The following is a 14,278-nucleotide window of genomic DNA, read 5'->3' on the forward strand; positions in this document are numbered from 1 at the left end:
AAACTGCACACATTTTTGAGAATGTGTGTACTGCAGTTTTTCAGTCATTTTGCTGCTCTTTGACAATGCTCATGTCCAAGACAATTTCTATTATCTAACTTTTTAGTCAGACTAGGGAGACACTATCAAATACTTTTTATTTAAGTTCAGATATTATATTTATTGATTTACATTATAATCATCATCAGTATCCAGGAGTTTTACAGGAAAACACAATGAGAAAATATATAATTGGACATATAACTACAAGTGCCTGGAAAAAAGAAAAGTCTTAAATCTATTTTAAAGACAAAGCAAATCACTTAACCATATTTCAAAATGTAAAGCATTCAACCTAACAGGAGCTAAAAGTAATTGCACATGATCCAAAAGATACCACAATGATATATATGCTGAAATTACAAGCTCCAGGTGTGGAGAAAAGCAAATGAAATCAGATAACTATAAGGGAACTATCTACTTAATAACTTTAAATATGAAACAACAACAAATTTAATCTTAAGGCTAAAGGGTTATGGCAATAAGAACAGAAGAGTGGCCATACTGGATCAGACCAAAAGTCCATCTAGCCCAGTATCCTGTCTTCTGACAGTGACCAATGCCAGGTGCCCCAGAGGGAATGAACAGAACAGGTAATCATCAAGCAATCCATCCCCTGTCGCCCATTCCCAAGTTCTGACAAACAGAGGCTAGGGACACCATCCCGGCTAATAGCCATTGATGGATCTATCTTCCATTAACTTATCTAATTCTTTTATAAACCTGTTATAGTCTTGGCCTTCACAACATCCTCTGGCAAAGAGTTCCACAGACTGACTGTTCGCTGTGTTCAAAAATACTTCCTTTTGTCTGTTTTAAACCTACTGCCTATTAATTTCATGTGGTGGTCCCTAGTTCTTATGTTATGAGAAGGAGTAAATAACACTTCCTTATTTACTTTCTCCATACCAGCCAAGATTTTATAGACCTCAATCATATCTCCCTTTAGTCGTCTCTTTTCGAAGCTGAAAAGTCTCAATCTTATTAATCTCTCCTCATACGGAAGCCGTTCCATACTCCTAATAATTTTTGCTGCCCTTTTCTGAACCTTCTCCAATTCCAATATATCTTTTTTGAGATGGGGTGACCACATCTGCACGCAGTATTCAAGGTCTGGGTGTGCCATGGATTTATATAGAGGTATTTTCTGTCTAATTATCTATCCCTTTCTTAATGATTCCCAACATTCTGTTAGCTTTTTTGACTGCTTCTTCACACTGAGTGGATGTTTTCAGAGAACTATCCACAATGACTCCAACATCTCTTTCTTGAGTGGTAACCACTAATTTAGACCTCATCATTTTATATGTATGGCTGGGGTTATGTTTTCCAATGTACATTACTTTGCATTTATCAATAATGAATTTCATCTGCCATTTTGTTGCCCAGTCACCCAGTTTTGAGAGATCCTTTTGTAGCTCTTTGCAGTCTGCCTGGGACTTAACTATCTTGAGTAGTTTTGTATCACCTGCAAATTTTGCCACTTCACTGTTTACCCCCTTTTCCAGATCATTTCAACACCATCCTCAGGGAAAGACCTATGTGAGAAGAGCGCATCCTCTAAGAAACTAGATATAAAGATCTCAAGGTCCAATTCTCCTATTGATCCAGTGACAGAATATAATGTTATGAAGATTCTTGAGAAAGAGGAATATAGGAGTACAATGTTTCCTCACTGAAGCCCCTTCAAGGAAGATGATGCCAAACCACATATGTCTAAACAAAGGCAATTCAGTTAGAAAAGAAAAGCCAGATAGGAACTATCAGGGAGCATGTTAGGACTAGAGAGAGACTGGAAGACAGTGTCATTTCACTAAAAGACTTAGCAAATGGTAGAGTCTACCCGCGCAACAAGAGGGAACCCACCAGGAAGCACTTAAATGCAAACAGAACAAACAAATTAACAACAAATTAACTCAACTGTAAACACACAGTCAAAGTTGAGATATGGCTCCTGAATCCAATGGGCAGATAGGAAAAACAGGAACAGTGGGGTAGGATCACAAGATTTTAAGTCCTTTCAGTTCAGCATGTATACATATTATTGTGGGCATCCGTAAACAGAGACTTAATGATGAAGATGATCTTTAGTAACAGGACAAACACTTCTGAAGGAAATGCCAATTTAAAATTATGCAGGTGGATTCATAGGAATGTTAAAATATAAATGGGAGAAAAGCATCTCCTTGCTCATTGTGGAGCAAGAACAGCTTTGGGCTTTCCATGACAAATCAGATTAGCACGTCAATCATGTGTATTTGAGTATACAACAGAATCCTACAGTATGTCAGCCAGCAAGCAGAATTTGCCAACTTTTTTTTTTTTTCTTTCAAAAATAGGGTGGAGCAATTTACGTGAGCTACAAGAGAAAGGAAGGGATAATGTTTGTGTCTGAGTCTGTAAAACATGAGTATGAAAATAAGTAAGGCTATATGTACAGATTACATGAAACTACATTTCTCTGTGCATATTTTAAAATTAGGCTAGGAGCAGGTTAAGTTTACGATGTTTCATACCCAATTTTCATTAGCTAAATAATCTCCCCTTTCTTATCTACCACGCGGATCTCTGAAATGGCTCTGAAATCAATGCTGATTGATTATTATGTCTTTTTCAAGCACTCTGACAACACCAGATATTATGAGTCCCACTACATACATTCTCTGCCTGAGATGACAGTGAAAACACACACAATTCACAGTTCAAGCTTCCTGGTTGTACCTATAAAATAGATCAGTGCCATTACAACAAAGCTAGTGTGATTTGCTTAAAAAAATGAATGACTGATTTGAGTTTAAAATTTTTGATTGTGTTCACATTCTACTTACTACTCTTTCCAAATAAATACAGTATTGAAAAATTCTAATAGCCTACTCAGGACAAACGCAACACGCTCTCGCTTTCTCTCTCTCTCTCTAGGTAATAAAGTAATATATCACTGTTTTTTCCCCATTATTGCAACCATATGGAAGCAGGTGGGCAAGTAAATGTTGTGCCTGCAATAGTAAAATGTAATGATGTTTTGGGGGCCTAGAGTAAGCATATTACTACACAGGAACACTGGTGTATACTCACTTCATCTCTGCTCCACGTTCTTCTCCGTGTAATTGTTGGAGGATCAAGAACGTCTGTTAACTGAGGCTTAGAATCATTAGTCCAACTGTTCCCCTCTGGTGGTTTGGCATGCACTAATGGAGGAATCTTTCTGAAGTTCAGACTTTCATCAAATACACGGTCAACCAGCTGAAAGAGCAAAACAAATAAATACATTTAATGAAAAATCGGCAGTTTATGAAACCTTCTGGATACATACAGTGCAAGGGCTTCAAGATGAGACTGATTTTTTACCTCTAAAGTAGATCATTTTAAGATTTCCATGATAAAAGCAAATATTCTGTTTTCCTATATATTATAAGATGTGTGTGTATTATATGATAGTGTGTCTAGTAAACAGACGGCTATTTTCCAAAACCAGAAATTCATGGCTATAAATTAGATTGCCAGATGGAGAGGATTTTGCCTATATATAGATATCATGTAGTGAGCATAAAAAAATGAAATTCCAGTCACTTAAGCTGGCAGTGGTAAACATTTTACCCATACTTTTACCAATGCTGACTGTAAGTGATTAGAGTAACTGTTTTTCTCTTCACAAAAGGTACTCCGTTCTCTTCACAAATTACATTTAATGGCAGATTTCTATGAAACTAATGAAAAGGAAGTTTTTTTTGCAAGTCAATGAGTATTTTAGTCCTTTTCAGACAGATTAGTCACAATCTACTTACAGAGTCTACATCTACTTCAATGAAATACTGCCACCTACAGTATTATATTATATATTTACTGTACAATAATACTAAACAAAAAAGGAAAAGGGAAGCATACTTATTCAGTGAAATATAAGACAACATGATTTAAATGAATCTGAGTAAATGCATATTCATGTCATGCTGAAGTTTAGTTGGGGTTCTAAAGAGACAATTAAAACAATTACATGGGTTTAGTCAATTAAACGGCACACGCAAGGCATGTTTCTTGCCATTGTTTATATCCTTTTTCACGAAAAAGGACAGCCTCAGAATGAACACAGTCGATTAACGTGTTAACCAAACCTTACATACACAAAAATGATTAGACATATTTTGGGGGGAACAAGACAAGGAAGAACAAAACCCAAAGTAAACATTTACAAAAAACTATCTGAATGGTAATATGGTAGAAGGTGAGTGATTTTTATGTTATCTTTAACATATTTACTAGCATTAGACCCGTGATGACTAAAACAAGTTAGTTAGTACAATTTAATACACAGGACTCCAGAGAAAGTCAAAGAAGAGAAAAATTAAATTGCAGCATGAAGCAAACCTAATTCAAGCTATTTTTTAAAAATAATATATTGTGGATGAAGAGCTAAAATTACTGTTAAGCCATGCTACTTACATATTTAAATACTAACAGGAAAACGTCTAGATCTTCTGTGATACAAGGACTTTTCTATCTGTAATAGCTATACTATATAGTGCACACACCATATATTTATGTATACACACTAAAATCTTTAGAAGTACTCATACTATTCAGTGGTATCTAAGACTGTGGACAAGTAAGAAGTGAATAAGCACAATGTCTTGTGTTTAATAGTGAAAACAGACACACAATATGAACAGTTTGGGTGACCACTTTAATGATCTGTGTTCATAAACTGATTTTTGTGCTTACTGATTTTTGTTGAAAGATTAAGAAATCTTAAATCAAAAGAAGAGAATGCTGAGATTCATGCAAACAGGCTGGGTGGAAATAACTAAAAAAGCTATGCAAAAGGCTAAAAGCAAAAGAAATAAAGAAAAGAAAGAACCTTATGCATTTCTCCATGAAGATCTCCTACCTCTTCTCTAGTGTCTATGGCAGAGCCAGGGGTGGTGGCAGCAGTGCTTACTGTGGTACTCGGAGCAGTGCCTGATGAAGTCACTGAATCTATCTCTCCTGCTACATCGTTGATTTCCCGTGCGATGAGAGCCAGGTCTTGACTGATCCTGGTAATAATTTTAACAACAACATTACATTCTTCCAATACCATATACCTAGAGCAGCAGTGTCCAACCTGTATCCTTGAGGTTCTAAGTTGTGGCTCTTGGGTGAAGCCAGGCTAAGAAGAAAATGTGTAATTGATTACGAAGTAAAAATGTGTTTGCTAAGTTGTGCACTGCAATTTTTAAAGTGAAGTTTTTAAATCAAGCTCATTACTACAAGGAGGCAGAAGGGCACACTGCTTCCCAAAACATCTCCCACTGCTTCACCTGCAGCCCCAAGAGCAGTTCTACAGTGTGATGGGAATGCTCTGAACAGCTGTTGTCTTTTCTCTGCTGTAGCTGCTCTGCCATTGGACATCTGATGCATCACAAGGAGCAGGGGAGAGTGTACCTCTGGCTGCTCCATTGCCTTCTTACCTGCTAGACTGTGGGAGCACAAGATAGGAGCCTGAGGAGCCTAATGGCACTCCTCTCAAAGGATTGCTCCCCTCCCCAACAGAGCCACAACAGTCCATAAGACAGAGAAAGGGGAAAAGCTGAGAGACAACCATCAGTTATGGCTCTCTGATTCTATGAGCCAGCCCAAATTAGAGTAAGAACTTGTGCCAGATTTCAGCAGTCCTCTTAGGAAGCCACGTTGGGGTAGTTGTTCTGTGGACTTCAGTTAATCCCCTTCCCTTTCCAGTGGCTGAGAGGAATGATGCATAAAAATCAGCTATGCTGGCTCTATGCCCACTGGGGATTCTCATTCCAAGAGAATCCCCAGTAAGGGTTTGCAGGTGGTTTCTACTCCCTTTGCCAGGAAATGAACAGGGCAGACAATCTGCCCCTAAATATTGATAGAAATATTGAAATGTTTTTGTCCCTGAGGATGAAATGATTGGACACCACTGATCTAAAGGTAGAGAATTTAGCATTGAGAACAGTAGTTAAATTAGAATGGCAAACATAATTAACACATTTCCAGTCAAATCGCAATATTGCAACCCTATATTAGATGGTTCAGCATTGACCAGCACAATTCCATGGAACAATGCAATTTTACAGCTTGCAAGAATAAACAGAAAATGGATAAAATGTGAGAGATACCATGCCAAAAATATTCTTAAACACTTAAATCTCAAATGATCATTTACTGTATTTACGCAGAAGTATAAAGCTAAAGCAAAAATTAAGTTAATACCAGAAATGTGCTGAACTTTTTGCATGTAAATAAATGTTAACAGTGTTGAAAAGTGAAAAACATTCACTTACCAGATGCTCACCACAGCCTAGTTAATATGAGCATTCCCACATATTTCTGGGATTAACTCAAATTTATTTTTCGTTTTACTGTTGATATAAATGTATAAAACCATGTTTTCTAAAGGTAGAAAATAAACTGCTATTATTCAGCAAATTCTCCAGGGGACACCTATCACAAAAGTAAGGCCACTAGAAAATAGAATAATCCTGCAGAAGTCCTACTTCTCAACAGAAACATCCAAAAATCCAAAAAACTGCTAAAATCTCACGTGAATTCTTGCCAGACAGCCGTAATGGTACAGTGTCAGAAGCCCATATGAAAATGAAGGCAAATGATCTTGAAGGATTCATGGTGAAGTTAGGCAATTCCAAAATGGATGCTACTTCACAGCAAGCAACAAATTATTAATTCCTCAAGCAGTCAATAAGGTCACAAATACCAGTGCAGCTACAACACAGTTTCACCAGAATTGTAATTGTGACTTGGTGTAAAAGGTCCGCATCTTTTCATTTTGCTGTCAATTAATGAAACTGGGGGAAGTGAAGCTGAAGTTGGAGACTACTTTGCTAAAAGGATAAAACACTAGCCTATTAACTTGTGCAACACCATTTTGGTTATTCAGTGAAGTTCATTAGGTTTCATATACCTAACATCACAAAATTCATGCCACCTGGTACACTACTTAGTTCCTTTTTCAGGCTTGAACCTGCGCTTAATTTCACAACAAATTCCCTTCTACATTGTGAACAAAACAGCAGGGAAACAAATCTCAGCAGAGTTTGAATTTAAAACAGACAAAATTTATTTGCTGTAGTTACAGTTATAAAAAGAGACCTTCAGATGATGGAGTGTGCAATTACTGTGAGACTGCATGCTTTGGGTTCTCGGACAGCTCCAAGGTCAAAGGCTAAGTGCCTCAAAAATCCAAGTAATGTGGTTCTGTCACAACAATTGCAAACCATCTTGTGCATTATTCTACTTATAATTGACTTCTTCCATTAAAAGAAATGTAATCAGGCTAAGTATGCAGGGCTTCATGAGCAACAGAGGTAGGGAATTTATTCCCTAAGCAGTAGAAGGCAGTTTTCATTACAGCAGATGTGATGTCACACACACACACAAAACATTTTGATCAATTTAACATAACAGAGTCTCATTACTGTGGAAAATCCCGAAACCAAAATTCTCCGTTGAATAATTTAGCATTTTGGAGAACCTGTCATTTCCCTTATTTCATTCTTTAATAATCTCTAACATTAAACATTTGACCTAATTCTTTCTGTATTTGACATCCTACCAGATACAAGGTACATGGAGTCAGTTTATTATCGGAATTGTGTGTGCTAGCAGAGTTATCGGAAAACTGTGAAATACAGAATTAAAATGGTTGTTTTTTTCTTTTTACAGAATTTGGGAAAGTATTTCATTAGTTTTTAATCAGCTCTCTCATATTTCAACTAAACTAGTTATTTAAAACTAACAACTGAAAATTGTTCCAACACAAATTTTCGTGAAAAGGACAAAGCATGACAACCCTTTCACAAGATTAATTTACTTACGGTATGAAAGTAATTTGGATAAAAGTAGATGTTGCTACCATCTGTTTTCCTAATTCAATTGTGCATTTAACTGGTTTATCAAATATTTATCATTGCAGCTTCCTAAGCAGACTAATTAGTCAAAGAATGAATAACAGATCTTCATAAGATCAGACAAAAACAGGCACCAGGTATCCAAAATCCATTTTCTTACTAACTCGAGAAGGCTTTTTACAAACACCGTAACTTTAAATTCTGATTAGGGAGATGCAAATTAGTATGGGAGGGTGGGATGGGGGTGGAAAAAGAACAATGAAATCACATTACATGCTTAAGAAACCCCACAAAAAATACTCCATTATCCTTTCTGCCCCTAGTGATATTTTCATAATGCCAATATATACACTAGACCAGTGGTTTTCAACATTTTTTCATTTGTGGACCCCTAAACAATTTTGAATGGAGATGTGTACCCTTTTGGAAATTCAATCTGTGGACGCTCTACCCTAGAAGTCTTAGACTGAAACCTGACTGAACAGAATTCAACTATAAATGTTGCACATGCTTGGCACGGCATTTGACACAGTGTGAGAAAGCGTGCTAAATTGTGAGCTTCTGTGGTACCGACAACATTTCTGGGTTTTGACCTGTAGGTGGGGGTATTCACATACTTTTGCTTGATCAGAAGAATGGAATGACTTTTCTGGGATCTGAAACTTTATTTTAATAGTCACCTTTTGCGGACCACTTAGAAATAGTCTGCAGACCCCCAGGGGTCCGTGGACAACAAACTGAAAACAACTGCACTAGATTTCTATCGACTACGTGCAGTAAACGTCCATAAGCATTTATATACTTCAACTACAAAAAAAGATATATTATCCCAATGCTATGGTTGTGAATCTAAATTCAAAAAAAGTTTTGTTTCCCACAACAATTAAATGTCCTTTGGCACAGATAACCTTGTATATTACTAACGATGATAAGTTTCATGACTTCATATCTACTAGTATATGTGCAATGTGGTTCCAACATGTACTGTAACTTGAACCATAACTTTGAACTTCCTTGCTTTTACACATTGATGTTCTCAACCCTATTATATCAATGTCATTTTTAGCACTAACCTTTAAAAAAGTGATTTATCATATGAATATGCTATGTTAGGGTAAAAAAATGGGTCAGAGGTGGGGCTAGTAGTACTGGCTATTACTAAGATTTGTCCCATTATAGGAGCCTATTTTCTGATGCTTATAACTTTATCAGATGTTAAGTGTTTAGGCTAAAATTTTCCATGCTGGGTATATGCCTTGGGCTAAACATTTCTGAAAAAGTTATGCCAAAATGGCTAGCCATTTCTGAGAACAAGGATAGAGAAAAATACATTGTTCTACCTGTCAAAAAATTCTGGCGACCTTTTCTTTGAGAGGCTCTGACACACCTGTGCTTTAAATTTAGCAGAGGCTGGGCCTTTGTGTCATGGATGTGCTTTTAGCTGTCCCCATGAAAATCCATGAAATTTTTTCCAAATGGTAAGTCTTTCAAAAATCAGAGTTTGCAAATAGTTGGGAGAGATTTGCTAGAAAAAGTCTGTAAAGATTCTGTCTCCGCTTGGCAAAGCTTGTGTCTCTCACCAACAGAAGTTGGTCCAATAAAAGATATTACCTCACCCACCTTGTCTCTCTAATATCCTAGGACCGACACGGCTACAACTACACAGCTTAAAGCTGCGAGCCTGTCTCTCTTGTGCTCTCAGGGTATGTCTCCACTGCAACGTAAGCCCATGCTTGAGCCCGGCCCCAAGCCTAACCCCCCACTTGCATCTACACTACAATTGTGCTAATCCAGGGCTCAGACACAGGGTCCCATGACCCTGCAGGGCTGGAGGGTCCAAGCTTGAGTTAAGCCAGGACCCAGGGTCTGAGCCCTATTACTCTGCAATGTAGACACAGCCTTGCTTGTCTCAGGAGTAAGACAAAAGTATCCCACAATTCCATGGGACAATTTCCTTAGTCCTCTCTACCCCAACAATCCGCAATCCACTCTACCGAAAAGGGAAGGCACACCTCCTGCCCCCTTCTGCCTCCGCCGCTTTGTGAATGGCAGCAGCTCAGGTCAGAGTTAGCCTATTCTGTTCTATTACAGATCTGCAAGCACACTATCAGAGAGCCTCCTGGGTTTTCAATGGAGAGTGAACCAAACAAGCCTTTTGCAAAGTGAGCTGCTTCCTGATAACATACAGGGCAGGCAGTAAATTTTTCCGACAGTGCACTTAGGTCCTAGGGCTAGAGTGGCCACATTTGGAGGCAGGGTGACTCTGGGAGATGGGGCCCAAGAGACTCTGCGACTTGGGTTACTTTGACTTGGGTCTGCGCACTGCAGTGAGGGTGCTAGAGCCCTACATTTGAGCATGGGTTAGAAAAGTCTAAACATAGGGTTAAAATACAATGCAGAAGCTCAAGCCCAGGGTTCCCTAACATGGGTTAGTTGACTTGAGTCCCACTAACCCTGGACTCACATTGAAGTGTAGACATACCTTCTATGCCCACCCTGCTGGGCCCAAGCAGTGTGTACGAGGAAGTTGCTTGATTTGAATGCAGAGATGAGGGAGAGAGAAATGGATCAGATGAAGAGCCAGGAAGGGGTAATTGTGAGTGACTGGGCAAGGAGGTTGGGACTGGGAGCAACAGGCAACCTTAATTCTGGCATTTCTTAACTTTTGAGTGCTTGACTTTCCAACGTTACTAATATTCTTTTAATATAGATGTTTGTGTGTTATACATAGAGAGGGTCACAAATTTAGCAGCACTAATATGGACCTCAGCTAGTCCAGCCCTGCCACTGTAGAAGTCACGGAGGTCCAGGAAAGTCATGGAATCTGAGACTTCCATAACAAAATCATACCCTTAGTGTCTGATGTAAGCCAAGAACTTTCCTTACAGAATAGCAAGGCTGTCAACTGAAAAAAAAAAAAAAAAAAAAGTGCAGGTATTCTCCCCTAAAACTTCCACGGAAGCGAAGGTTCAGCAGGACTGTTTAGAAGGAGGAAGAGGTACGCTAAGCCTGAATATCTAAGTTTCACAGCTCCCCCATATGGATTTAGCTCCTATCTTAGTATGGATTCTCAGAAAGAAATCCATGGGTTGGTATTTGAAATTTTAAAAGTTCTTACTGGAAAATGAATATTTGAGCTTCATTCTAATAGTTCCCAAGATCATATCAGAGTCCCTCGATTTGATTACAATATTTATGTAGCTCATTTACATGTGTTATCATAATCTATATAACGGTACAAAAGATTTTTTAAACATACCATTTCCAGGAATTGGAAAACAGTATTTCATATGACCAAAATATAATATTTCATATCTGTGATGTCGAAGTGTTAAAAATTGTTTTTAAAAGGACACTGGGAGATCATTTAGGCCTCAAATTTAAGTTCTGTAAAAAGTTTCACAAAACTGAACATTAATCCGTGTTTTAATAACGTTTACATAAAAAGTTTTGTTTATTTAAACAGTCTATTTGAAATGTTCACAACATTGCATCACTAGAATGTATAACAGACTATTCTTTTCATTGTTGAAGTGCAGTGCAAATAGCAATAAGGGGGACAGTACATTAGATTTTTTAAACCACTTTATTAATCTCAGGCACCAGTCACAAAAGAAGTGATTTTTTGGACAAATATATATTATTTAATTTGACAGTCTTCCTTCAATGCAGAGTGAAAACCAAGATGAACTAAAAATTAGAAGTGAAAACATGGTCTTTCATATGGTAAAAAAACATACCTCCAAATCAGCTTTGCATTTAACTGATTTTTTTTATTACTTGCTGATTTTAAGGCAGTATAAAACAGATATAACTATTTCTTGAGGCAGAACAAAGTGTAACAAAATACATTTGTAACTCTCACTAATGCAACTGGGAGATCATACATAGGATACGTGTACCACAAGACAATACTATGCTCTCCCTCCACAAGAGAGGTATCCTGGTAGCACTACTTTGATAGGTTTCAGAGTAGCAGCCGTGTTAGTCTGTATTCGCAAAAAGAAAAGGAGTACTTTTGGCACCTTAGAGACTAACCAATTTATCTGAGCATAAGCTTTCATGAGCTACAGCTCACTTCATCGGATGCATTCAGTGGAAAATACAGTGGGGAGATTTATATACATAGAGAACATGAAACAATGGGTGTTACCATACACACTGCAACGAGAGTGATCACTTAAGGTGACCTATTACCAGCAGGAGAGCGGGGAGGGGCAGGGGGACTTTTGTAGTGATAACCAAGGTGGGCCATTTCTAGCAGTTGACAAGAACATCTGAGGAAAGGGGGAGGGGGAATCACTACAAAAGGCTCCCCCCCCCACCCCCGTTCTCCTGCTGGTAATAGCTCACCTTAAGTGATCACTCTCGTTACAGTGTGTATGGTAACACCCATTGTTTCATGTTCTCTATGTCTATAAATCTCCCCACTGTATTTTCCACTGAATGCATCCAATGAAGTGAGCTGTAGCTCACGAAAGCTTATGCTCAAATAAATTTGTTAGTCTCTAAGGTGCCACAAGTACTCCTTTTCTTTTTGCGACCACTTTGATAGTCTCTCCTTTACAAGGCTTCAAGATTTCTGTACATCTAGCCATGCAGAAATATTGCATATGTAGAAGCACTCAGCGATTTAACTAGGTCATTTGTTCAGCACTACCAGTTCAGATAAAAGGCTTTGATATTTTAAAGGCATTTTTAAAAAACAAACCTTGCTATTTCTTCTCGATGAGCAGTCCAATCGCGAATGTAGTCCTCCTGTTCCTTGATCCTGTGCTTGAATGTATTGCTAGTTTGCATTGCTGTCCCAGAGCTCTGCAATCGAGGGTTTTTCAGGGCTGGAGAAGTACGTAGACGGGTATGTTTAGGGGAATTACGGTTTGATCCAAACTCATCTTCTGAGGTGGAAGCATAATCTGTAGGAAAGCGCCTCCATCTTGAATTTACTAAATTAGTTTGATTATTAAAAAAGAATTATTATTGTATCTTTTGTAAGAAACAATAAAATTATTTCAGAAACACCACAACAAAACACCACAACTGCTCAATATCAAACCCCAAGGACCTCACAAAAGTGTTTACTACATCTTAAAAAGAAAGATACTAAATTTGTGTTAAATAATAAATGTTGATTAATAAAATGTGGAAAAAGATGCTCTTTGTATAATGGTGAGTAGATAAAAAGATGCAAATGCCATTATTCCTACATACCTAAAGCAGGACGTGTTACAGAATGAGGGCCCAATTCATTAATATTTATAGAGTTTGATTGCCCCCCCTTTTTGGGGGGGGCAAATTCCCCGGCTCTCATTAAATTTACAGTATTGATTTTTAAACAGGACACACACACACAAGTTGATGCTGGCACAAGGTCTCTCAACATGGGCCAACATAAAGAAAGCACATAATTCCTAGAGAAGAAATTATGCATTTATTGTTGGAAAAAAATAATACTTTGCAATTCAGCATCTTGTTACAAAGCTCAGTGACGCATCTACAGAGCAGACAGTACTTGTACTCATACTGAAAACAACACATTGCTGAAATGGACAGAAGCAGTGGATGACTGAAACTGAGCACGAGGATCTCACTCAACAATTAGTCATTAATGGCTAGAAAATGGATTTCAGAATGGCCATCCTCACACTTTTTTAGATGGTAGAGCATTCATTATGATAACATGCCGCACCCAATCAACCTCATGCCACAGAACTTCACAACATCAAATATTATTTCTTTGTTAATCACTGGCTCTAAAAATCAGTTCTCTTGGACTAAAGATTAATGTTAGGAAAATTCTTAATGTAATTTGTTAGTATTAGAATAACCTGACTTTAGGTTAGGCGCCCAAATGCTTAATTAAATTAGCTGCAAAATTTGTAGACACCTTTATTGAGGTTGGTTAGGTGTGCTGACGATACTTTTGAAAACCAATATATCCAAATGGACATATTTATTCTTGGTAATTTATAAATCACAGATGCAAGATGTAATTAATGTGATTAACATAAAAATACAAGCAAATTAAGACTGATTTTTCCCTGAATTGTTATTTATTAAAAGGATGGCAAATTAAACATAAATCAGATGCGAATATAGGTACAGATATTTGCAATGTGAGTTTTTAGATGAGAACAGATTGTGTAATGCTCTGAAAGATTACAATACGTAGAGCGTGAAGCTGGAGTACAAACTTTAGTCCCTTTCTTCATTTAAACATCTTTTTAATTGTTAAAAGTAGAAATATGATTAACAGATTTTTTCAGGTGATTTAAAAGGAAGTGTGGTTGCGAGCCTAATCCAAAGTACATTTAATGCCTATTGAAATCAATTGGTTATTTTAGAATATTAAAACAGACAGTAAAATATAA

General features: G+C 37.5%; 1 protein-coding gene across 5 annotated transcripts in view; it reads right to left on the reverse strand.

The window, feature by feature from the left end:
- The window catches only part of CEP170 (centrosomal protein 170), a 186,524-nt gene that overhangs the window by 21,546 nt on the left and 150,700 nt on the right, over positions 1–14,278 (reverse strand). For 4 of the 5 annotated variants that reach the window (XM_077813464.1, XM_077813467.1, XM_077813465.1 and 1 more), the window contains 3 exons: positions 12,619–12,853; positions 4,895–5,072; positions 3,115–3,282 (listed from right to left, as the gene is read on the reverse strand). In XM_077813464.1, the coding sequence (XP_077669590.1) occupies positions 3,115–3,282; positions 4,895–5,072; positions 12,619–12,853 (581 nt within the window). The remainder of the gene's footprint in view (positions 1–3,114; positions 3,283–4,894; positions 5,073–12,618; positions 12,854–14,278) is intronic. The other variant, XM_077813468.1, reaches the window with a different exon arrangement.

This window comes from Eretmochelys imbricata, chromosome 3 (genome assembly GCF_965152235.1).
Source record: "Eretmochelys imbricata isolate rEreImb1 chromosome 3, rEreImb1.hap1, whole genome shotgun sequence".
In the NCBI taxonomy this organism is placed as follows: domain Eukaryota; kingdom Metazoa; phylum Chordata; order Testudines; family Cheloniidae; genus Eretmochelys; species Eretmochelys imbricata.